Genomic DNA, 25631 nt, shown 5'->3' with positions numbered 1-25631 from the left:
ACCAAACCCTACATACAGCTGAGCCTTGAACTGCGCGGGTCCATTTATACACGGATTTTTTTCTGACACAGTACAGTATTTACTATGTATTTTTTCTTCTTTTGACTTATTTATCTTGAGAGAGACACAGTGTGTGCCCGTGAAAGCACGCAGGTGCGCACCAGAGCACGCAGGTGCACATGTTGGGGAAGGGGGAGGGACAGAGGGAGAGGAAGAGAGAGAATCCCAAGCAGGCTCCTTGCTGCAAGGAACTCCAAACTCACGAACCCACAAGATCATGACCTGAACCGAAATCAAGAGCTGGACGCTTCACCGACTGAGACATCCGGGTGCCCTTTTCTTATGACTTTCTTAGTGACATTTTGTTTTCTCCAGTTTACTGTTAAGAATACACTTGGGGCGCCTGGGTGGCTCAGTTGGTTAAGCGTCCGACTTCGGCTCAGGTCACGATCTCGCTGTCGCTGAGTTTGAGCCCCGCGTCGGGCTCTGTGCTGACAGCTCGGAGCCTGGAGCCTATTTCGGATTCTGTGTCTCCCTCTTTCTCTCTCCTCCCCCGCTCATGCTCTGTCTCTCTCTTCTCAAAATAAATAAATAAATAAATAAACGTTAAAAAAAAAAAAAAAGAATACACTATATTACATATAAAACATACAAAATATGGGTTAATCAACTGTTCATACGATCAGTAAGGTCAACAGTAGGCTGCAGGTAGTTAAGTTCTGGGAGAGTAAAAAAATTACATACAGATTTGACTCTGTGGGGGTCAGTACCCTTAACACCTATGCTGTTGAAGGGTCAACCATATACTGTGAATTTTCCTATACATGCACACCTATGGTAAGTTTGATTTATAAACTAAGCACAGTAAGAGGCTGACAACAATAACTAATCATAAAAAGAAACAATTTAAACAGTATACTGTAATAGAAGTCATGTGAATGTGCTCTCTCCAAATGTCTTCCTGTGCTGTATTCCCCCTTCTTGTCAGGATGTGAGATGATACGATGCCTACGTGGTGAGACGAAATGAGGTGAAGGATGTAGACACTGTGACACAGGGTTAGGCTACTACTGACCTTCCGATGATAGGTCAGAAGATCATCTGCTTCTGGACCGAGGGTGACCAGGGGCTACTGAAACCGCAGAAAGCAAAACTGAGTAAGGGCGGGGGGGAGGGGGGGGGGACCACCCTACCTTCCCCGGCCAACCCAGGCGTCCTCCTGGCGTCTCCACCTCTTTACTGACAGCTCTGCTCTGCCACGTCAAGTGACCATGGTATCTAAAGCTGATGCTGGTTACCCCATGAGGAGATAACCAAGGTCATGTGAGTTGGCCCCACACACGTTCTGAAAACTGCACTTGTTTATAGGCAAGAGGATTAAAACGACCCGTCAGGGGAGGGAAGGGGGCAAACCCTGTACACAGGGCAAGCGAGCACTGGCAACACAGCGTAGAGGCCTCCCGCCAAGAAATCTTTTGCTCAAATATAAAGCAGAAATCTCTCACCAAACGCCAAACCAGCTAACTATGCCAAATGCCACTTATGATCCAGTGACCTTGAGACAGTACTCAATTTTTCCAACGTTCTTTACATGAAAGGTTAATGTTATTGGGGGGGTGGGCAGTGGGAGAGACTAGAGGGATGGACAACACGGGACCCCGGGAAGACCCCCACACTAAATTCATATCCAAGCAAAGCCTTTCTGGCCCGCCAAGAATTGTCTGAGGTATAGGGTTTGTGCACAGAGAGAGGTTTCGAAGGGAAATCTGGATTAAAAAAGCACTCAGTTTTCAGATGCCTAAAGCCCAATCAGAAGTCAAACCACCCAAACACAACTTCCTATGACCATTTCTTCCATTTCTGGCCCCACTCAAAGTCAGAATTTGAAGACAAATTAGGTACAGCTCCAGGGCAGAGGGGCTCAGGCAGCAGGGAGCCGGGGGACCATATTGGGATCATCCTCCGTAATCAGAGGGTCAACTTGACAATGATAGCACTAGCCGCAAGACACAGAAAGGAGGAGGGGAGAGCCGTCAGCACCTGAGCCTGTGGCTCCAGGCAGTCTAAACTCTGGACAGCAATGCTGCAGAGAAGCTCTGCGAAAGGAGATTCTCTCTCCCTTGCTCCTCTCCAAAGCCATTTGTCACAGCCCCTAAATAACCAATCCTCCCCTCTCGGCAAGCCTGGGCTACTCTGGTCCGGTCTCTGCCTCAGGCACTTGAGCCTCAGCAGCAAGAAGGTGTTTCCATTTGGGAGAGCAGCTACCGTTCCTAACCTTCCGCTCACAATCGTGTTGAGGTCAGGGAAGATACACCCCTCCTACGAAAACTGAAGGTAGTTGTCCAGCTTAGGAACTAAGAAACCTGGCTCAGGGAAAAGAGGGATATTGTGCTGCAAGGGATTCCAAGAATAGCCTCCCCGAACCACCCATCAAGCTCTTCTGGAGAGCTGGGGTGTTCAGAAGTGCTTTCCATTTCCCCATGTGTTAGATAAGGGGGTGGGCCTTGGGTAGACACACCCCTGGCTGGGTCACCATCTCCTCTTAAGGAGTCCTGGTCTCCCTCACCCCAGAGTGAGTCCACACCTGCCACAGAGAGCCGGCCGGAGATGGTAATGTGCTCCGGAGTTCACATACTCACACGTGCATCAATCTTTCTCCAGATAGCTGCCGTCATGTGGGGCGATGAGCCGGGCTCAGTCCCGCTTGGAGGCTGCTGGGAGCCTCTGAGCCGGTCACTCCAGTTTGCTTGGCAGTGTTGGGGGTGGGACGGGGGAGGGGGAGGAGGGGGAAGAGGGGGAAGAGGGGGAAGAGGAGGGAGAGGAGGGAGAGGAGGGAGAGGAGGGAGAGTATGATCCTCTGTTTTCAAGCCCCGCCCCTAAAACCAGGGAGGGAAGCAGCGGAGTTGCCCCCGCGGGCAGGCTCCAATCTCTGGGTACTACAGAGCCAACCAGCTGCAGAAGGAACTTTGGGGAACGTGCACATCAAACACACTGGGAAAAGGAGGGGAAACCAACACGGGTAGAAGTGAATTGGTCTCCTGCCAAGAACTTTGAATGGTACTCCCATCAGAACTAGAACATAACAGGGGGTGGGCAGGTTCATGGTCCCTGGGGAAAGACAGGAGGGGAAACAGTAAAAGCCAGGTTGGCACTGGAACAAAACTCACTCCCTGGCAGGAGAGGGGACAGCCCAGCTGTCTGCAGGGCAGTGTCCATATGTGGTCAGAAGCAAAACGCTGCCCCACGACACCTTTGAGGCGGACAGCCCACCAAGCTCTAACCTTAGGTCAATTTTCACACGCTTCCCCGGCTGTGCCTTGAACCCTGCAGTCTGGAGCACGGCCATTTCTACAACTTTGTAAGTTAAGGTCTCCCACTCGAGCACTTGACGACAGGCAGAAAGGGAGTGGACTGTCCCTGGCTGCGTAGTACAAGCTGATCTGTGACCAAGGGTAGAGCAGAAGCCACAGATGACAGCCCCTCCCACAGGGAGGGAAGAGCTCCTCCTTCGCCGGAGCGGAGCACAAGGCTGCCACGGAGAGGTGCTGTTTAGCGACAGAAATAGGAGGCAGGAGGGACAGCCACCAGGTACTTCCTCTTTCTCAACACTGGCCCACTGGCTGACGTAGGCAGCCTCAGGAAAGCCTGCAGAACCTCGGGTGGCAGCGATGGCCCGTGAGTCATTCCCCCCAAAGAAAAGGGAAATCGGTCCTGACCCCAGGGCCTGAAGAAGCTCCAAGTGTCCTTGGCCAGCCTGCTCCGAAGTCAAAGCCAGAGTCATCCCACCAGGGCTACAGCCTCAGCCTCCTCTCCACCCGCACCAGCACATAAAAACACCAGTCCAGTCTCTCCCTCTACAACATGGGGTGGGGGGAGCCAGCCGTAATCTCAGCAGGGCACCCGGCACTGGCAACAGGAAGTGACGGCTTCATTTTCAAAGTACCCCTTATACACACGTGACTAATAATTATATATCTGTGTGCACACGTATGTGTGTGTATACATGTGTGTAAAATGCCTACGTATGTGTACGTATGTATATACATACAACCGATTTTCAGACTAGACCCACACGGTTTCTGGATTTTTCCTTCGGCTGCATAATGAGCTGGCTGGCTCCCTTTCCCTACCTGCAGCTCCAGCCTGGCCCTCGTCCCTTCCTAGAGTCTCACTCGGGGCTCCAGCCAACGGTCTTCAAATGTAGAATGTTCTCTCAGACCTCCAGGCCTTTGCTACAGCCTCCCACCGCCTGGGACACTTTCCATCCATCATCCACTCCCATTCTTCTTCCTGGTCAGCCTCGGCTCAGACATCACTTCCAGAGCTTTCCCTGCTCCATGCCCCTGACTTCACAAGGTCCCTGTCACAGAACTTCAAGCCTCTTGGTGCAAGGACTTCACTGCTTGGGGAAGGGCCTACTTCACAACTCTTGGTGGCTGCCTTGTTCGGTTTCGCAAAGCTGAGAGAGCGGCCTGAGGGGGAAATTCCAGGACTGGGGTCATTTCTGTGTCCTCGGTGCCTAGGCATACCCGGCACCTAACAGGCTCTCCGTAAATGCCTTCCTGACTCACGAGGAAAAGTCAGGGTCAGGGTCCTCCCGCTTTTTCCGGAGTCTCCTGACCTGATAGCTCTTAGCACACCTGGGCTCCAACCCGGGTCAGGACTATAATGCTGGTGCCCGTTGCTTTAAATCCGTTCCCTGCGGCCTTCTGGCACCTCTGTGGCCAAAGTCTCTGGCAGGATTTCAGAACTCATCTCCGGTGTGTGGAGCCGGGGCCTGCTGCCCTTCCACTTGTCCTTTCCCGGCCTCCCTTCCGCCAGGAGGTCTGCAGGTTGGCCCCTACACAGGCCTTCCACAGGAATGCCTCTGAAGCAGAAGCGACGCGGGTATACTGCCAAGGTCCCCGGGAGGGTGACCCTAGACGCGGCCCCCCGCAAACAAATGATATCACCCTGAGTGAGTCATTCACCCTCTTGGGATTTGTGTTCCCCCCACTTATAAAAGGAGGGTCTGCCCTGTGGAGGCCTGAGGGCTTTCGGTGCCTTCCAGCCCCATCCCTGAGACTGCAGCAGGAAGTGGGCACGGTCCGCACGTCCCGAAGACCACATCCTGACCTTGGCTTCTATCGGCTCAAGCTACCTCAGTCTGGCTCCGTAAGTCAACCTCATCTAATAGGCCTTGGACACCAGGCTCATGCACTGGACAATGTCTCCTGCCTAGGGCTGAAAACAAATTCAAATTAACCCAGGTGACTCCCCCAGACTTAGAAACACAGTGTGCCCTAGGGAAGGACCCTCTCCCTCCCCCTAGACTTCATTTACCCACGATTTACAAGCTCCTCAACCCTCCCAGCCTCTTTGCCTACCAGGAGCGTGGCTACAAGGCACAGGGAAAGGCACCATGACACAGAGTCTATTTCCAGCAGGCCCCGGGGCCCTGCACACTGGGTGTGAGCAGTGCCGAGGAGACACAATGCTGGTAGGTGTGTGGCACCCCCTTCCCCCACCCTGCGGCCCGATTCCCCAGTAGCCTGATTCCTCTGGGAGCTCCTGGGTGGGAGCTCCCCACCTGACTGCCAGGGCAGGCGACCCATGAGGAGAAACTGGCTTGGCAAAGCCCCCAGGCAGCGGTTTCAGCCTCCCAGCCCAGAGTAAGGGGAGGGGGGGGGGGCAAGCAGACCGGTCGAGCAGGTCCAGATGCCACCACCCTGCGCGGCTGGGGCCTTGGGCAGGGGCTCCAAAACAGAAGATTCAGAAGTCAGGTGGAGATCCCACACTGAGTCACCAAGACCAGGGAACCAAGAAGAGAGGAGAAAACGGCCTTCCACCATGTCATCCTTGCCCTGCCCACATCGGTCCTGGAAAACACTGCCCCGGATGGCATAGCTCTTGGTCAGTTCAGAAAAGCAACTGATCTGCCCTGAGACGCTCAAAGACAAATCTGGGTTCTCATCATCACCAGGCGCTGAGGTGGTGTGAAATGAGTTCTTCCTGTGCCACGCTCCTGCGCTTTTCTCCCACTATAAATAACTCCAGCCTTCTGATACAGACCGCATGACCTGTCCAACTCTGGACAAGATCCCCAACACTCAGTGTACCTCTCTCTGTTCAACCATCCAAAAGAGGGAAGGATGAGGCCAACTGAACCAGAAGCCCCTATGTAGCCAGAGATGCTGTGTGTCAGGGGCAAGAACGGAGCTCCCCCAAAGCCAGGAGGGCCTGCTTCCTGGCTCTGGTCCCTGCTTCAGGAAGCCAGACAGGGTTCCCTCGGCAGCAGGTTCTCCCCATGCGCTTTCCTCTCTGGGTTCTTAACACAACCCAGTAACAGAGTTAACTTTTCTCCTCATCCCCTCGTCCCGAAAAAGTTGTTCTCTGTAGTCGTTATTACACCTACTAAGACACAAATGAAGACTTGTGACTTCCGTGTCCAAAAACCAGACAGAGAGAGGTCGGATTTACAGATCAGTACGGACACACGCTCCCAAGGGTAGCTGTAAGTAAATAATGCCCATTTTATAATTTTTCTGACTTTTTATTTCACAAGTAATTGAGCGGTGACCTTGCACGAAGCACTCCAAGACTCTGGGGGAAGAGGGTACACAGAAAAGGATAAAAACAGCTCAGACTTCAAAAGAGCTGATTATCTAGTAGGAGAGATAAAAAACACAAATCACAGTCCAAGGTGGGACCAAACCCAAGAACTAAAGTTAACAGTCCACCTAATCCCTCCAATTTACTAGAAGTCTGTGACTTTTGTTTTTGTTTTTTTCCTTCAGAAGAACCACGGGTGGAGAGATCTGAAGATCCCAGGTCTCACTTCTAGCGAGGCTCACGAGTTCTGCCAGGATGTATCTAAACCCTGGGGCTTCAGCGAATGGGGATGCACCCCCATTGAGTCAACTGTGGGGAGTCATGCGATGCTGGCATTCAGAGGAAGCCAACCCGGCGAGACTCACTGAAGAATAAACCATTCAGCCTCCCTGGTCTCCTCCCCATCTCGAAACTAGGGGCAGGCCTAACAGACAAGCAAAGGTGATGTGGGAAGAGAGCTTAAACATAAAGTCAAAAAAGCTGCTCAGGACTCAGGTCATGGAAATGAAGTCAGAATAAACCCCTAACAAAAGGACAAAAGAGGGTGCTCTTGGGGAAGACCTGGAAAGGATTCCTCGAGCTCTGCATCTAGAACCCCCGTGACAGTGCTGTGAACAGGGAGCACTTTAAATATTTTTCCTTTTATTTGTCAATTGTTGGCTGTCAAGCCTGATCTCCCCTCCCACTCAATCAGTGCTATAGCTCAATGCACGCTGATACTGTTTTCTTTTTAATGTTTATGTACTGATTTTGAGAGATAGAGAGCAAGTGAGCAGAGGAGGGGGGGGAAGGGAGAGAGGGAGAGAGGGAGAGAGGGAGAGAGGGAGACAGGGAGGATCTCCAGCAGGCTCTGCACTGTCAGCATAGAGCCTGACATGGGGCTCGATCCCACAAACCATGAGATCATGACCTGAACCAAAATCAGAAGTCAGATACTTAACCAACTGAGCCACCCAGGTGTCCGGATGCCAGTTTTCAAATTGTATTCTCGCCTATCAGGCTCCCAGAGGTTTCAGAGCTCTTTAGGAAGATAATAGGGAGGAACAAATACTCATTCCTGAAAGTACTTGTAAAGAAATAAAATTTCCTAAGTGATGAATCACTGAATTCTACTCCTGAAGCCAATACTGCATTGTATGTCAACTAATTAAAATTTAAATAAAAATTAAAAGGAAAAAAGAAAAGAAAGAAAATTCCCTAGACAGAGAAAATTCTATGCCATCAAACAAACAAACCGACAAATAAACAAAAAACAGAAGTCAGTCATTTCAGGGCCTGGGGATAAAGATTAAGGCCCAAGTTCTCCTCCACTGCGGGGAAAAACAATTCTAAAGCCAGTTCTAACTTAAAAATGGGAAAAGCTGGTAAGAAGCTTGGTCCAAATCACCTCAAAAGAAAATCACTTCCTGAAATTTAAAAAAAAAAAAAAAAAAAAGTAGGTGAGGAGGAATGGGAATTGGTTTGTTTAAAACCTTTCCTGTATGAAAATTAAAAGAAAAATTTTTTTTTTTAAAAAAGGGCACCTGGGTGGCTCAGTCGGTTAAGCGTCCGACTTCGGCTCAGGTCACGATCTCAGTCCATGAGTTGGAGACCCGCGTGGGGCTCTGGGCTGACAGCTTGGAGCCCGGAGCCTGCTTCAGATTCTGTGCCTCCCTCTCTCTCTGCCCCTCCCCTGCTCATGCTCTGTCTCTGTCTCAAAAATAAATAAAAAACATTAAACAAAAATTTTTTTAAACCTTTCCTGTATAGTAGACAGCAGATTAGCTACACAGGACTCTCCCGGAATGGTTCACCATGAAGAATATTATTATGTGGGCATTCTGGATGTGAAACCGGGAGCTCAGCACCTACACATTTATTACTGAGCAAACCCTCACACCAGTCATGACTACGGTGTGCCATCAGTGTCTGACATTTGTCATCAGGGTGGGTTAACAGTGCAGACTTGGCAGTTGGCCCTGTCGGCTGTTTCACAAGCAGTTTCTGTGGTTTCAAGGAAGGCAGGGTGTTTGCTTTTAGACGCTATCTTAAAAATATATTTCAGAATAGAGTTCAACCATTCCAAGACAGGAGGGAAGGAAAAGCAAACCAAATAAAGGAATCTGGTTCTACCCAGCAGAAAGGGAGCATGCCGGAGATACAGGGGAGGAAAAGACATATTCCCCACGTGCCCCAAAATGGCAAGAAAAGCCAACTTAGTGCTTACTACCAGGTTAGAAAATAGGGACATAGAAATGGCACTAAACACGCGAGATTCATAAAGGGAAATCCCTTCTCAGGACTTCATCTCTCCAAAATAAACTTACCTAGCTCAAATCTATTTGTTTATTTAAAAACAAAACGAAACCCAACCACCCTAACGTTCCGCATCAATGCAAAGGACTGTCATCTAATCAATTAGCAGCCACACCTCTCTGCCAGTGTGATGTGGTAATTAAGGTAGAGATTTTTCTTCCTGGGAATACAAGTATAGAAAGGCCGAGCCCCTATGGACCTAACCCATTACGACAGCTTTTCTATTAGCAAGAAAACACTGCCATGCACTCTCTAAAGAATACCTACCTGTGTGTGAACAGCAGCTACCTCTGCTGAGAGATAAAAATGTGTTGGAGATGGGATGTGGGGAGGGGGAGACCACTCCTAAGAAAGCTGACAGGCTTTGCTTCTTGAAGTCATTTACGTGGACCTTGGTTTTACCCCGTAACAAAAGAAAGTAATTTAGAAATGGCACGCAACCGTGGTCTTGGAGAAGCGAATGAGGTCTGAACACAAATACACTCCTGGTCGGACTCCCTCTCTTTCTCTGCTAGGGCGGCAAGAGGGGCACAAGTGGGTAAGGACAGCGGCGGCCACTTTACTCACCCCACGCTGGCATCTTAAAATAGCCTTAAAATTTCAGCACTTTGCTAAGAAACCTCAAAACGTCTGACAGGCACTACTGTTAAAAGAAAAGGCACTGCTGTCCGGGGGAGACAAGCAAGTGAATCAAACCATAAACGCATAAACTCAAGCGAACTAAATTCCACAGAGGGGCACAGAGCAGTCGCTCTAAGAACCAGCACAGGTCCCGGAGATCCAGAAGCAGAGCTGTGGGCACTAGCCTCAGGAGAGAGGAGGGAGCCAGACGAAGACCGAACAAAAGCAAACAGGAAGCAGTGGCATATAAAACAAGCAGTGGGATAAAGAGGCACAGCAGGACTGCCAGAGCTCAGCTCCCAGGATTGCACTGGCACGTCCCAAATGCACACAGCGGCCTGGTACTACCAGCTACGGTGCTCGGTGCCCTTGGCAGTCAAGGCTAAAAGCGAGTGGCTCCGGGCCTCTGTGTAAGTGGCACGTAGACGGTTGTAAAGGGAGAACGTTATTTTCGCGATAAAACGTACACGGTTAATATCCATGCACAACAGCTTTTTTTCTTTCTGGGGGGAGCAGGGGTGTGGGAGCGCATACAAAGAGCATTCTGGGATCCCAGCATTTCATGGGTGCTACAGAGTAGGGCAGTCAAATCTAGGAATCAAAGCCGTCCCATGCTACGAGCTCAGTACTTACTTGTTAGTTACTCATTTTAGGTCTCAGAATTCTGGCTTTTCTAAAAACGGTTCTTGAAATTCCGGAAGATGAGAAGAGATAAAGAGGGCAATCAGAAGCGAGGGTTAAACAATAAAGTTTTTAAAAAAAGTTTCCCATAGCTCTTGTACGCCAGGGGAGGTGAGCCTGGCCAGCTGCGTCTGTACCCCTAGGGCCACGAAGGGCAGGAAGAAACAACTAACTCTTAAGCCGGCCCCATGCTGACTAGGAGCGAATCCTAAGGTATCTATCTATCTCCTACCGCCTGGACGCGGCTGAAAACAGAACCAAAGGATTTGCCACAGTTAAGAAAGTCTTGCTCTGACACTGATGCCCTCTGGACCACTTGGGTTTGTAACAGACAAGCTATTCAACATTTCTGGGCCTCTATTTCCTCACCTCTATTTCCTCTATTTCCTCACTAAGACCCACCATCTCACAAAGACTAAATGAGTTAATCAATGTAAAACAGCTAAACGAGCGTCTGGGACAAAGTAAGTGTTCAATACGTACAGGCTATTATCATGTCTACAGCTAACGACGCCAGCCTCAGAGCAGACCGTGCCCCGTGAGTGACAACGGGCAGGGGTGGTCGACCCTTCAAGTACTCAGTCCATTCCCTTTGAGAGTTCCCCAACCACTTGGAAGACTAATGTACTAGAGGGCCGTCCAAGAGGCACCGTTACTGAGTCGCTGCCTTAGCTAATAGAGTGAACAAATCTCCTTTGAAAGCAAAAGTCTATCTTCTATACAGACCAGCGGCCGAAGAGAGAGAGAAAAGCACATCAAGTTCAATTCTGGAATTGGAATGAAAGCCACATGTGAATCTGAAAAGAAATAAGCTTTGTGTAAAAAGCAGAGGATTATGGGACTGCTGAGTGATGGGGAACGGAGCTATAATCCCGCAAGTCTATCTGTAGACTCAAATTGATATAAGTTAAGCACCTGATTAAACAGTGTTTTTTAATGACCCGATGAGAAGTGATTCTGAACAAATGAGATGAATTTAAAAAGATTTGCTTAAAGCTGGTACAAGTAACTATGAGAGGAGGCCCAAAGGTCTACCACTAGCGGTCCCAAGGGAAGCCTTCCAAAGTCAGAGGTTCCATGGACATTGGAGGGTGAGTGCAAGCAAAAGAACAAGGCTGAGAATCGTAAGATACTTTAAAATTTAAAAAAAAAAATTTTTTTTTAACGTTTATTTTTGAGAGACCCAATGTGGGGATAGGGGTGGGGGAGGGGTAGAGAGAGAGAGAGAGAGAGAGAGGGAGACACAGAATCCGAAGCAGGCTCCAGGCTGAGCTGTCAGCACAGAGCCCGAGGTGGGGCTCGAACCCACGAACTGCAAGATCATGACCTAAGCCAACATCTGACACTAACCGACTGAGCCACCCAGGCACCCTGCAAAAAATATTTATTTTGAGATAGTGTGTGCACATGTGCCGGTCGGGGGGGGGGGGGGGCGGGAAGGGCGTGGGAGGGGGGAGGCAGAGAGGGAGGGAGAGAGAATCCCAGACTCTGCACTGACAGTGTGGAGCCTGACATGGGACTTGATCCCACAAACCCTGGGCCGAAATCAAGAGGCAGCCCATTAAGCATCTGAGCCATCCAGGCAACCCCATAGGATACCTTAGAAACTATGTATCCACTGCTATTTGACCTGTCCCTTAAAGACTCATCAAGCAAAGTTCACACTGTTACACACCAAATCTGCTTACCTCTTGGGGGGGGGGGGGGGGGGGATAAAGCTATCTCTGTTAAGTGTCAGATTTGGCAGGCATGTTTAAGAAACAGGGCCAACAAGGAGTTAAGCACAGAAGAAATAGGAACAGAGTGTGTAGGCTCTGCAGCCACCCAGGGAGCAGACTGTTGGGTGTTGGGTGTTCTGGCCATAGTGGGTGACTGGAGCCTCCCAGCCTTCAGCTATTACAGGCACCAAGGTTCTTCAAGGATAGAGGCTAAGCAAGCTTTGCAGTTTTCAAATTTGGAATTGACCAATAGCCAATGCATAAGCTTAAAAAAAAATCCGTCATAATGAAATCCAAGTAAGCCAAATGATCTTTTTAATGGGGAAACAAAGGCCAATGTTCTATATTAGAAGGAGGAAAAAAGCCAACTTTGGTCAAAGTCCCTCGGGTCACTGAGAACCAGCTTCCTCAGCTAGAATGACTGCAAACCAAGGCAGCAAGTACCTTCCTGCAGCCCAGCCAGGACCCTGGGAATTGCAAAACAAAGGCTCAGTATGAGGTCATAGCAAGTAGCCAACCAATCAAGAACAGGGATGATCAAGCCCAATGCCGGTCTACAAAAGATATTCTCACACTTCTGTCTGGAAACCCTTTATACTCTGAACTATTAAGGACCTCAAATCGCTTTTCTTTATGTGAGTATACGCACTGTATTCTAACTAAAACTTAGAAAATGCTACGTTGTCTATTAATTCATTTAAAATAATATCACTAAGCCAATTACAACATAATCTTAACTATATTTTCTAACATATCAACTCAATACATACCATCATAGGAAAACCCAAGTGAACTTTTAAAATGGAATTAAAGCTACAACACGGATGAGCCTTGAAAACATTAAGTATAATGAGCCAGACACACAAAAAACGAACACTGTATGATTCAACTTACATGAGGTACCTAGAGTAGTCAAATCCATAGAGACAGAAAGTAAAATAAAGGTTACAAGAGACTGGGGGAGTGGGAGATGGAGAGTTACTATTTAATTGATACAAAATTTGTTTGGGACGGTGAACAATGTCTAGAAATAGTAGATGGTTACATGACATTGTGAATGTACTTAATGCCACCCGACTTACAAGATAAAAACGGGGGGTGGGGCGCCCGGGTGGCTCAGTCGGTTAAGCATCTGACTTCGGCTCAGGTCACGTTCCTGCGATCTTTTTTAGTTCGAGCCCCGCATGGGGTTATCTGCTGTCAGCAAAGCCCGCTTCGGATCCTCTGTCCCCCTCTCTCTGTCTCAAAAATAAATATAAACTTGGGGCGCCTGGGTGGCTCAGTCGGTTGAGCGAGGCTGAGCGACCAACTTCGGCTCAGGTCACGATCTCACGGTTTGTGAGTCCGAGCCCCGCGTCGGGCTCTGCGCTGACAGCTCGGAGCCTGGAGCCTGCTTCGGATTCTGTGTCTCCCTCGCTCTCTGCCCCTCCCCCACTCATGCTGTGTCTCTGTCTCAGAGATAAACATGAAAAAAAAAATTAAAAATAAACTTAAATGAAAAATTAAAAAAGAAAAGATTAAAACGCTAAATCTGATGCGTGTATTTTACCACAATGAAAACATGGGAGTTAAAGCACCAGGCCATGAGAAAATTTGAGGTTACCATAATCAGGGAACATCCTATAAACTAACCAGTACTCTTCAAAACCGTCAACGTCATAAAAGACCTGGGAAGATTAAAGAAATGGTCACAGATTTAAAAAAAAAAAAATTTGTTTAATGTTTATTTTGAGAGAGCATGAGCGGGGGAGGGGCAGAGAGAGAGAGGGAGACATAGAACAGGAAGCAGGCTCCAGGCTCTGGGCTGCTAGCACAGAGCCTGACGTGGGGCTCGAACTCACGAGCCGTGAGATCATGACCTGAGCCAAAGTCGGACGCTTAACCGACTGAGCCACCCAGGTGCCCCGAAATGGTCACAGATTTGAGGAGACTACGGGATATGACAATTAAAGCCCGTACTGGGTCCTGGAAAAGAAAAAGCACATCAGTGGAAAAACTGATGAAATCTGAGCAAGTTCTGTACTGTGGCTGATAGTATTATACTGAGGTTAATTCTTAGTTCTGATACGTGTTCTGTGGTTATAGAAGATGTTAACGCAAGGGGAAGCTGAGTGAAGAACGTCCAAGCACTCTTTGGGTTAGCTGTGCAACTTTTCATTTAAAATTATCTCAAAATTTGAAAAAGATAACTGTTTAAGAAAACTTACAAGGTCAATGCTCTGTTTTTGAAGAGAAAAGGAGCCAACTTTGGTCACAGTTCCTCAGGTAGCTGAAAATCCCCTTCCTCAGCTAGAACAACAGAAAACCAAGGCAGCAAGTGCCTTTTTGAGGCACAGCCAGGACTAGGCAGGGGCTGGGAACTGCAAAATGTTTTTTTATGAAATTACCAATAAACTGGCCAACCAAAGCCAGGGAGAAGTCATCCAAGTTTTGTCTACGACTATGATTCTTCTGCTTTTTGGTTTCAGAAACTCCCTGCAACTATTAAAAATAATTGAGTCCCCAAAAAGCATTTGTTTATGTAGATAATATCTATTAATATTTACTGTATTCATAAGAGAAATCGAGAAAAGATAATAGAGAAAAGAAAATAAGAGCAAAGATTTAAAGATGTATCCATTCATTTAAAAGAACAGAATAGGGGCACCTGTGTGGCTCCGTGGCTTAAGCGTCTGACTTCGGCTCAGGTCAGAACTCACTGCTTGTGAGTTGGGAGTCCCACATTAGGCTCTGTGCTGCTAGCTGGGGGCCTGGGGCCTGCTTCAGAATCTGTATCTCCCTCTCTCTCTCTGCCCCTCCCCTGCTCATGCTCTGTCTTTCTCTGTCTCCCGAAAATAAACATTAAAAAAAATTTAAGAATAAAAAATAAAAGAACATAATAAACCCATTACATGTAAACGTGAGTTACTTATTTTTAATGAAAAAACTGTATTTGCCAAACCACAATTTCACACATACCAAAGGAAGTCCGCCCCATGAACTGATCTCATAATCCAATCAAAACACAATGCCAGACAAAACCCCAAAAACCCCCATGCTAAAAAACTAAAGAAAAAATGACAAAAGGGGGGGGGGGGGCTTAAAAGAGAGGAATAAAGACAAAGAAAAATGAGAGAAAGAAAAAAAATTAAGGAAAAAGGCAGAAAGGGAATAAAACGAACCACTGATAAAACAACAACAAACCCCCATGGGGCCAATGCTATACACATTAGAAGGAAAAAAGGTAGCTTGGGTCAAAGTCTCTGAGGCCCAGACAGGGACCGTATGGCAGCCTGAATGGTAAACAAGGATCCCTATGAAGTCACTGCAAGTACCCAACCCAAGACGGACAATCAACTCAAGTTTTGTCTACAAACAAAAATTTTCTCACTTTTTGGTCTCAAGAACTCTTTACGCTCTTAAAAAAATTACTGAGGACTGCACAAATCTTTGGTTTACGTGGGTTATAGTTATCGACAGCTACCTTATTAGAAACTAAAATGGTGATTTAAAAAATATTTTTATTAATTCATTCAAAACAATAAACCCATTACATGTTTATACAAACAACCTATTTTTTTTACAAAAAAAAAACAAAACCAAAAAACAACCCGTACTTTCAAAAACAAAATTAAATTCACGGCAAAAGCTGCACTGTTTTACGCTGTTGTACACCTCTTTAATGTCTAGCTTAATGAAAGAGCACCAACTTCTTATATCTGCTTCTGCATCCGATGTGTTTCAATATGCTGCTCCAGTTGTAAGATATGAAGAAAAATCTCACTTCATATACACCTGTGGCTGGAAAATGGGAGTTTAATAGCTTTTCAGAATTTTCTTCTTTGACACCAGACCCAAACTCAAAAGTAGTAGTTTTTAAAAGCTAGTTGCAATCTGCAATTTTATCAATGAATCTTTTCTTTTTAAGTTTACTTATTTATTCTGGGGCCGGGGGGAGGAGCAGAGAGAGAGAGAGAGAGAGAGAGAGAGAAAATCCCAAGCAGGCTCCACGCTCTCAGCCCAGAGCCCAACATGGGGCTCAATCTCACGAACCGTGAGATCATGACCTGAGCCGAAATCAAGAGTCAGACACCCAACCGACTGAGCCCCCTAGGCGCTCCTATCAATGAATCTGCTGTGTACTTTTTATGTTAAAATACACTGGTCACCTTGCACTTTGAATGGCTCTTTTACCTACTGGCAATCTGGGAAATATGCCTTCATTGAATTATACAGAATTTCCAAATATTGACATTTCATACAATATCAAAAGATCACATTCCACTAATTTTACCACTGATCTCATCAAAAACGTCTTTGACGAATCCAAGTTTTTGAAAATTCTCATTTTTGCTTGAAAGCTTGACTTTTATGACTGGCAACGGTGACAGACTCACTTCGCTCACTTGCAAGAAAATGTCCACTAAATACTCAAGCGTGAACAACTGTAGTTGGTCTTTCAAGTTAAAATGATGATCCATGCAACTGGTTCAGCTCCAACACACTAGTACGTTTTCTCGAGAGCGTCACTGCACGATGGGATACGGCACCAGTGCCCCACAGATACTTGGCATTTCATCACTCAAAATATTAAAGAGACTTTTATTAGAGGGTTGAGACTTAATAAAAATTAATAATTTTTAGGACCCACTCAAGTGAAAATGCCCCTCCCCTCCTTAAACCACAAGTGTCTAGCAGGAGAGAAGTTCACGACTACGATCGCCAGCAGAGTTCGGTGCCACTGCCTTGATTTACGTGACGCCGCCAGCGATTTTCTCTGCCATTACTTCTGTGCAACAGTGCAAACGGAAACGAAGTTCTTCCAGGATGAACCATGAAAGTCAAGAGAGTTATTCAACCCGTTGCATATTGATCGCTACTCGCGTTCACTGCTGAGCGTTCACGTAAAGGAAAATTCTCTGAAGCGTAGTCGGTGCTGACACAAGTTGAGCCACGTCTGTAAATCTCGTTTGTAAGGCAAAAGTACAATTCTGTAAACAAGATGTGAACTCAGTCTTCACATTCGTACCTAAGCCTCTGATTCGACGGAGTCATGGTACACACAAAGCGGCACTGCCCTGCGTTTCACGGACTCTCCGCCCAGCGGGCGTTCGGCAACGTCTGCCGTTCGAGACCTTCTCAGTCTCTCGGCTACTGGGTGGGCTTTTCCAGCCAAAGAACGTCCGAACGTGTCCCGTAAGATTCAGTGACTTTTTTTTCACTTCTAGGTTGAAAAGCTGGAGCAAAGTTTGGCTTTTCAAGAGCTCATGGTGTATACACCAGAAGTTCTCGATTCCTTTTTCTTTCAACTTTGAATGATCGGTCTTGACGTGATGTTGCACCTGAACTGGCACTACAGCGCTACCTGAACCGCGTTCAGTTGCGTAAGACGTAATAAAGTACGTTATTAACATCTATAAAGCTGAGGAGAAGATAGCTCTCGTTACAGTGTCATCTCTTCTAATTTCTTATTTACGGTTTTGCCTAGACTCTTCAGACTCCTCCCATTCACTTGTTGATATGTCCATTTCAGTAAACAGAGGTTGCAAGTCTTCTAATCTCCCTTTTTAAAGTCAACAATCCATCCTTGAATATAAGAGAAATATGATAAATTTTCCTCTATGTTAGAATCAAGTGCTAAAGTAAGTTGTAAGTAAAATTTTTAAAATTAGAAGCTTTCCCAAAAGTTTTTACAAGTACGTTTTACAAGCTGCACTTACTTCTTATTGTGTTTCCTCAAAGATGCCAGGAAAATGGTGGGATATCAAAATAAGGATTTCCAGGACAATAACGAGGTTTACAGGGCTTAGAGCAGGCACAAGTGAAGAAAGATAGTAAGAGTCCCGGAGAAGTACTGAAAACAAACTGAGCGCATCACTGAAAACATCTCTATTTATACCTTAAAGGACTACCTTAAAAATTCTAGAAAACACAAGAATACAAAAGCACACATTTCATTAGCCAAGAGTGATGATGTCAGCACACATCATTCAGCCTCTGGAAAACTCCACTGTATACGGACAGAGCCACAATGGTAAAAAGCAGATACTGCGTTCATGTTCTGATGAAACTCACTTTGATTTCGTGTACCACTGAATGGACCTTAGGGAGCCCCAGGGTCCTCAAACCACACTTTGGGGACCACATTCAATATCGCACTGCCAAAATTCACAAGTGCCACCTCAGATCCCTCCCAAGACAGGATCCAGCGTTACAGCATTCCGGATAGGCCAGAGGAAACGGCCCAGAACTGGCTTAGACCCTATCACCAGGGAAACTAGGATGCCGACCCTAATAAGCTGTCAGATCGCCAGGCCTGGCTTTACTGAGGAAGGTGGCTCCAGAGACATAAAAAGAAAATGTGTGCTAAAGCTGCAAATCCCTAACTTTACAGAAATCAGAGGAACAGGAGAAAGGACTGGGTGGTACTGGGATTCTATACAGAAGGAGATCTCAGACTATCAGAATTCCTCTCCCGAGCCATGCCACAAAAGAGGCATAGAAACAGGTAAGGCAGAGGGGGACAGAGATGAAAACCCGAGATGGACAGCGGTAATGAAGGAACAGAGTTCAAAGAAACCAAACAGGGAAAAAAAAAAAAAAAAAAAAGGAAGTGAGATAAGTCAGCAGAGAGGTCAAAAGAGAGAGGAAAACACAGTCAAAGAAACATTCCCTGATGAGCTGAGGCGACACTGTTACCTTTCTCCTGGGCTGCAGTTGCAGTGTGAAAAAACTAAGCAAGTTACTTGCTGTTCTGACCAGGCGCTCAGGCTCTAGGAGCCGCAAGAGAGACAAAGATAAACAAGGAACCAACCGAGACCAAAATCTCAGCCCAAGATTCAAAGTCCACAAACTCACAGGGGCAGCCGAGAAATGGCTGTGACCCTTCCAGGCCTCACAAAGGGGAGGCTTTCTTCTCACTGCAGAGAAGCCAACAGAGATAACAAGGGCTTGCCCCTGAAGGCCTCTTTGCTAGTGAAAAAGGAACCTAAAATCATTAGCTGCTAAGTTCCCATGTGGTATTTAAGAGAAACAGGGAGCTTTCTCCTGTTGCCAAAGGGTAAATACTGCACCTGAAGAAAGGAACATGGAAAAAAATCCCATGCAATCGGCTGGATCCCAGCACTCAGAAAAAAACCCATGGTCTGGTGACTTTGGATCTGGATCCTCCCTTGATGAGGCCGCACACACAACACCACCACCACCCTTACCATTCACGACACAGAAGTATGGGCAGGCAGAAGGTAGTGTTTTGGGTTGTTTCGTTTTGTTAATCAATAAAATCACCTGATATTGATATCTTGTAAATAAACGCATCCCCATTTTTTAAAATGATCTCAATAGCACATAAACCTTTCCAAAAGCATTCTATTCAGATAGCTGGCTAGCTTCAACAAATAAAGTAAAATAAACAACCACAAATTTTTTTTTTTAATGCTGGAAAAAGCACCTGAGGGACCCTAATGACTAAAAGAAACCAAGATTCTTGGGGTGCCTGGGTGGCTCGGTCGGTTAAGCGTCCGACTTCGGCTCAGGTCATGATCTCACGGTCTGTGAGTTCGAGCCCCGCGTCGGGCTCTGTGCTGACAGCTCAGAGCCTGGAGCCTGTTTCCGATTCTGTGTCTCCCTCTCTCTCTGCCCCTCCCCTGGTCATGCTCTGTCTCTGTCTCAAAAATAAATAAACGTTAAAAGAAACCAAGATTCTTTCAATCAATTAGAGAGAATTTCCAACGCATACTGACCTGGAGTTGTATGGTGTTCAGAGAAAACCCACCAAGTCGCTCAACTAAGAACGGTGATCATGAGGATTGTTACGTCCTGCCAGGTGTTGTTTTAAAGTGTTTTATAAGCGTTAACTTCTCTGATGCTCACAACTATACCTACAAGATAGGGACTATCATTACTCCTTTTTTTACAGGTGAGCTAACAGGCCTGGAACAATTAGGTAAGCCCAGGGTCACAGTAGGGGCTGACCAAGATTCCAGCACAGGGGAATCAAGCTGCAGAGCCCGCTCTAACCAGAACATACCACTTATTAGAAGTCCCCAAGTGCTGGGATCTCCTTTCCACTCCGCCATAAGCTCAACTCAATTAGAATGCTATTGCTAGACCAAGCAGGCCTATGGGGCCCCACTTCCTGTGACTACAGAACCAGTCATTCAAACACTTGTGGGCCCAAACGAAGCAACAAGTCACAAGCACATCCAACACCACATGCAAAGACACTCAGATGATGGCCATCTGGCGGGGGTAGGGGGGTGGGGGGGAGTGATAAGGGGTAAGGGAGGGCCAGCAGATCCTTGGGTCTAAAGAAGGTGCAGGAAAAGGAGCCGCCCTTTACACAGAGTATCAGTAACCAAAACCCTCAGTGAAATGGTGCTCAAGAGAAGCAATGAGTAGATCATTGTAGCAGTGACAGAAGCAACCTGCCCCCAAGGGCAAGGGCAAGGGCAAGGACGAGGGCTGGAACTATGTTTGCAGGTGGTTTCACTCATTAATCACCAAACTTTCGGACATGGGAGTTTTCCGTTTACTGGGGGACTGGGAAAACAATCCTGCTGTATTAGTAGCTCTGATGGTCAGAGGAGCCTCAGAATCCTATGTCTTTCCCCTGAGAAAGGCTTCCTGCTGCTGTTCAGGAAGTGCCAGCACGTGGTGACTGATGACTCCCACCTTTCCTACGGGTACCTGATCGGGAACACACTTAAACTGTTAACCTCCTGAGCTGCCAAAGACCAAAAACTATTCTCTCTCCTTTTTTCTTCCCCAGCAGGCCTGGACAGACAGTCCCACTGCATCAAGCCAAAAGGACTGGGGCCTCAGTGGATTTAGCAGCCAGATCACAAGAGCCAGGAGTCAGTTCCCGATCCATAAACCACAAACCCAATCGCTTTTCCCTGGCCAGGCTGGAGGGCCTTTTGCCAAGCTGTGACTTGCAAAGGGGGTCCAAGGAAAGGAGTTGTATCTTAGAGTTTCCAGTGACAGGTGCGGAGGACAAAGTTGCCTTGAACAGCACTGGGTGTAGAGAAAGCCCACTCGTGCTCAGAGGCCCGTTCAGTAATGAGGGGGAATGGGGGTGTTTACAGACCTCATCCAGACTCACACCTCAACGAGCAGAGCCCCAGAGGAGGCAGACCTTTGTATGGCCAACTTCCCAAAGAACACAGGGGAAAATAGGCCGAGGCTGCTCAAAACCAGCTTGACTGGTTCTACAGAGAAGCCTCTGGTCTGCTCCGCCTTCCTCATGTTAAAAAGAAAAAGGTGGCTGGGAGCCAGTCACTGAACACACCCCTCCCTTTCTCCTCTCTCCCCGCCCCCCTTCTTCCACCCTCCTATCTGTTGTCCCTCAGGATTCACCTAGCCATCAATATCAGTGTCCGGCTCGCCCTCGCCTACCAAACCTGAGGTTACATGGCTTTAGAAGTGGAAGGTTCACTATGTGATGAGCAAAAGGACACACATTTGTTTTTGCCCTTTTTGCCGTTTTCTAATGAAAAACGTAGGGATAAATGCAAGTAGGGAGAGGGCACAGGGACTGAGAAACTTCAAACCCTCCAGCAAAGGGCAGACATACAGATGAAGGGATCTACTTCTACACCCTCAAGGAGGAGCAGGTCAAGGGGGCAAGAGAAGGAACTGGATTGCCTCCTTCTCCGAAAGACGACTGGACACCAAGAGACCAGATCCTCTCGTGGTGTTTCGGAATCAGGCCATCACAGCCTGAAAGACAGCAATGACACTCAATGCCTACACCAAGAGGGCTGTAGCGGGGTGGTGGCATTCCGCTCCGAGCGTGAGAGATTTCAGAGTTAACGTCGGGATACATGGCCTCTTCCCATGCCAGAAGTGGGAAACGGGTGTTTTCCTCCCCCACAAAGTTTGTAAAGGCTCCCTCTTCCCTTTGCTGAGACAGAAGGGGAAAAGGCAGAGATAACACTGCAGTGACTCACTCTCGTTTGATGAAGGCTGCGAGGAAGCCTGGAGAATCCAAGCTGTAAGTGCAAAAAGGTACGAATGCTGGAGTCTCCCCTCAACAGGAGGAAACTCAGCCACCTATGTGGTTTGTCACCGCTGAACTTCCGCTGAAGGAGGAAGGCCTAGGTTAAACTCCACCCACCCTTTCCACATCCTTCTCGGTTTCTGCTTTGATAGGAAAGTGCAAACCCGGCAGCACCGGAGGCTACAAGAGAATCAAGCCCTTTCTCTACCTCCTCTCATAGCAAAAGCCTAGCAGCCACAGTCCACAGCTTAACTAAGCAGACGGAGCTGGGGCTGGCCCTGGTGACTGCAGGAAAGCCTCACCAGGCAGTGTTGGGGAAGGAAGGACAACCACCCTCCTCGCCCTTCCCATCTGCGGAGGTTACTTCATCCCAATCCATTAATGGGCTTCAAAGTGCTGCTGTGGTGCGGGGGGAGCCCATTTAGCAGAGCTATCATGGGGCCAAAGGTGGCGCCCAGCCCCCACCCCACTCGTCGATAATGGGCCACAGAGTCTGAGGCTTGGCTGCACTCTAGGCATAAAATATTCATTCCCGTCGACATAATACATATGTAGGAAAGTCATGGAAGCTCCTGGGAGGAGAGAAGTGCCAGCCAGGTGGCTGAGTGTGCAATGGGAAAGAGTTCGTGAAGGCACGGGTTAGTCCTGGTCAAATGCCCACCGAGAGCTGGGCCGTTCTGTCCAAAGGGGAGACGGTCTGGTCTGAGAAGTTTTTGACTCCCATGAGACCTAACGATGCAAACCTCTCAGGCAAACAAATTCTCAATTTCTTCCTACCTCACAGGCATCAGTTAAGACACTGACCATGAAAAGAAATCTCAGGCCCAGTCTTTGGTCACCATCTGCAAGATGCAGTCATCCCTGTGTGAACTTGATTTTAATCTAAAGCAGACCAAGTTTCAACGACTGTCTTGAATCCGTCTGTTTAGCTACTTCCCAAAGCCCACACATTAGAGAGAAATTATCACAATTTACTAAGTGGTTACCTTCACTGGGTTCAAAGATCACGGTACGGCGAGCGACTCTGTGATCTCTAGACTCCCAGAGCCCTCGCTCTAACGAGGCCTCACTCTAAATTTCTAGGGCCACGCAGGAAGCGAGAACGTATGCTCTGACGTCCACCCACATCCCTGACCAGAAGGCAGCCCCACTAAGGAGCCCTTGGCCAGAGTCAAAGGGCAGAAGTCAGAGTCCGTACGCAGAGCACAGCACCGCCCGGCTCACAGGCATGGACTGAAATGAGAGCCACCCGAGCTCTCTACCAGAGGAGACACTAAAACCAAATTATTCAGCGTTGGCAACGTTCAGCCAGAATCAACCCTGGCATCCAAGGGAGATGTGTCTGGAGCGGCTCGGTTGTTCTTTACAGGATTCCGTAAGTCAGCTTTGCTCACTTCATCCAGACTTCCACACTCCTCTTCCTAGAACCACCCAAGAGAATAAACAATGCTACTCGCACCCGAGAAGAACGAGAGCAACCCCCCTCCCTTGCGCACTGCAGCAGAAGCGAGGCCGGTAGTGAAAGCCTCCGAAAGCCTCCTCTTTTCCCTCGGAAGCCCCGGAAGCCCTCTCGCTCGTGGTTCCTGAGGCCCAGAGGTGGGGCGGCCCCCCTCCCAGGTGTTCCACGTAGTAGCGGCAGGTGAACTCTGGGAAGCCGGACCCCTCTCCGCACCTGCCTAGCCTATTGTTGCCGCCGCCGCTGGCTGGAGGACAGGCATCCTACATGCTGATTGCTGTCACCACAGCCAAGCCTCCAGGCCAGCAGAGCCATTCGGAGAACTGGACAGAAAGCTCAGCTCACAGACTGAGAATCCCCAAAACTACCAGCCCCAGGTCACAACCCTCCTGCAAAAGAAAGAAGAGTCTAGAGCTGGGAAAAAAGCACATTCGAAACCAGGTGTCACAAAAATCATCTTAAAGAGGGGGGCTTGACTTTCTTTTAGCTCCCACTTCCAGTGCTAGGAGCAGAATCCGACAGCAAACAGGCAATCTTCCTGCAGTACAAGGTTTATTTTTATGCTTCAACATTTTCTGTGTGTGTGTGTGTGTGTGTGTGTGCGCGCGCGCGCGTGTTATGTGTGTTTAATTCAGATGTGATCAAAGAGCTCCTGGAAACAGCTTCTCATCAGCCACATGTTTTAAAGAAAGGGGGAGAGGGAGAGCTAAAAAAGAGATTGGAGCTTGAAGACAACCAGTAGAGTTTACCCATTTCCTGGGGAAACCAGCTTAAATAATTTAAACCTAAATACAGTGATAGAGAATCTTTGCAGGGAGGGGATCAGCCCAACCAAACCCCTTGCTTTTTATTTCATAACGTTAGGATTTACCGCAACGACTGAACTTCTGTGACTATTTCAACTAGAACAGCGACAGGACTGAGAGCGTCCTTGCTCTTACCTGGTGGCAACGAGCTATTCTAAAGGAGGCCAATGCTTCTGGCATCCTTGGCCTCGTGACGCGAGGGGCTGCTACGTGTCTTTTCTCTTGGTTTGAAAAATACGGGCATCTGCCGGTAGCCGGTATATCCAAGCTTTTTCAAAGGCTGCGCTGTCACCGGGACGAGACTTAATATCGAGCAAATAGTATGCCTGGCTACCTTGAGGACGGGCAGCAGAAGCGATGAAGCGGCTCAGGGGAGCCTAAGTCCACAAAGAGTGCAAACAGGATGAGTAATTCATAATTTGGAACAGGACGACAAAGTATGCAGCCGTGGCTCTAGACGAAGTTAGCGAAGGGGCAGCTTCCGTTCCCGACCGGCTCACCCGATTAGCTCGCACCGAATCAGCGGGTGTGCACCGACTTCCTACTATGCGCTCAGCAGTATTCGAGGCATGTAGGGAAGAGAGGAAATCAATGCACACATCACAAGAAAAAAAAAAAAGACCACGGCGGGAATACATTTACATTTGGTAAACAGCACAAAGAAACCACATTGAGGCAGTCTGTTACTCTACTTTGCTGAACACAATGCCCCCCACAGCCTCGCGGAGAGAGTAGGCACTCCACAACCACTCCCCACATGCCTGAGGGTGCCAGTCAGTCACTTGGCCTCCTCCTACCAGCTCATAATCAACAGTCTGGGAAAGTTCTCTGGTGAGCAGGGCTTACCTGCTAACACAGAGGGTGTGACAGGAAAAGGAATGGAATGGGGAACCTCAAGAGAGCCTAGAAAAAGAGGTTCCCGGCAAGGAGAGAAAACAGCCGGCAAGTGAGGGCCAGACCCTGAGATACAGACCATGCTCTGGTTTCCAAAGACCTCAGTCCCATGCAGAGCCAGTTGCAAAACCCAGCGAGGAAACAGAAATTCACCATCCCTCCCCCTCAACTCATTTCACCCCCAGAAGCAATCAATCCGTCCGTAACGAAAGGGTCAACCAGCACAGAGAAAAACTCGGGGCCACAATTGCTCGTGGAGCTCCTGACTGCCCAGGTGACAGAGAGCAAGGGGGGGGGGGAGGTGACACAAGAGAAAAACGTAGGACAATGAAACGAGGGAAGATTTTTCAGGGAAGGATGTGAACACGCGAGAGAACATAACGACGGTTCTATCGGGCTGCGGAGAAAGAAGGGCGCGACAGGAAAACATAAAGGGTGTAATAAGGGAAAAGGATGCAAAAAAAAAAAAAAAAAAAAAAAAGCGCTGCAGCCCCAGGGGAGAAGAGCTCCTTTCTCAACTCGAGTTTTTCTGGCCTAGTAAACTTCTCCGCCAACGAGGGTGTGCCAGGCAGGGGACTCTCCACACAGCA

At 48.0% G+C, this 25631-nt stretch overlaps 1 protein-coding gene and 1 long non-coding RNA gene across 10 annotated transcripts in view; one reads left to right on the top strand and one right to left on the bottom strand.

Annotated features, from left to right (window-relative positions):
• Positions 1-25631, bottom strand: part of MARK2 (microtubule affinity regulating kinase 2) — a 56855-nt gene that overhangs the window by 29254 nt on the left and 1970 nt on the right. Inside the window, exon 1 of one of the 9 annotated variants that reach the window (XM_042905750.1) lies at positions 2640-2727. The exons of the other annotated variants lie outside the window; for them this stretch is intronic. Within the exon in view, the coding sequence (XP_042761684.1) occupies positions 2640-2675 (36 nt within the window). The 5' untranslated portion in view covers positions 2676-2727. Of the gene's footprint in view, positions 1-2639; positions 2728-25631 lie in introns of those variants that run through there. 9 annotated transcript variants of the gene reach the window in all.
• Positions 12083-25631, top strand: LOC122200268. The gene is made up of 3 exons (XR_006193767.1): positions 12083-12541; positions 19804-19830; positions 20656-25631. It is a non-coding gene; the product is annotated as an uncharacterized LOC122200268 (long non-coding RNA).

The sequence above is a fragment of the Panthera leo genome, chromosome D1 (assembly GCF_018350215.1).
Source record: "Panthera leo isolate Ple1 chromosome D1, P.leo_Ple1_pat1.1, whole genome shotgun sequence".
Lineage (NCBI taxonomy): Eukaryota > Metazoa > Chordata > Mammalia > Carnivora > Felidae > Panthera > Panthera leo.
This window is presented reverse-complemented; position numbering and strand designations above follow the sequence as displayed.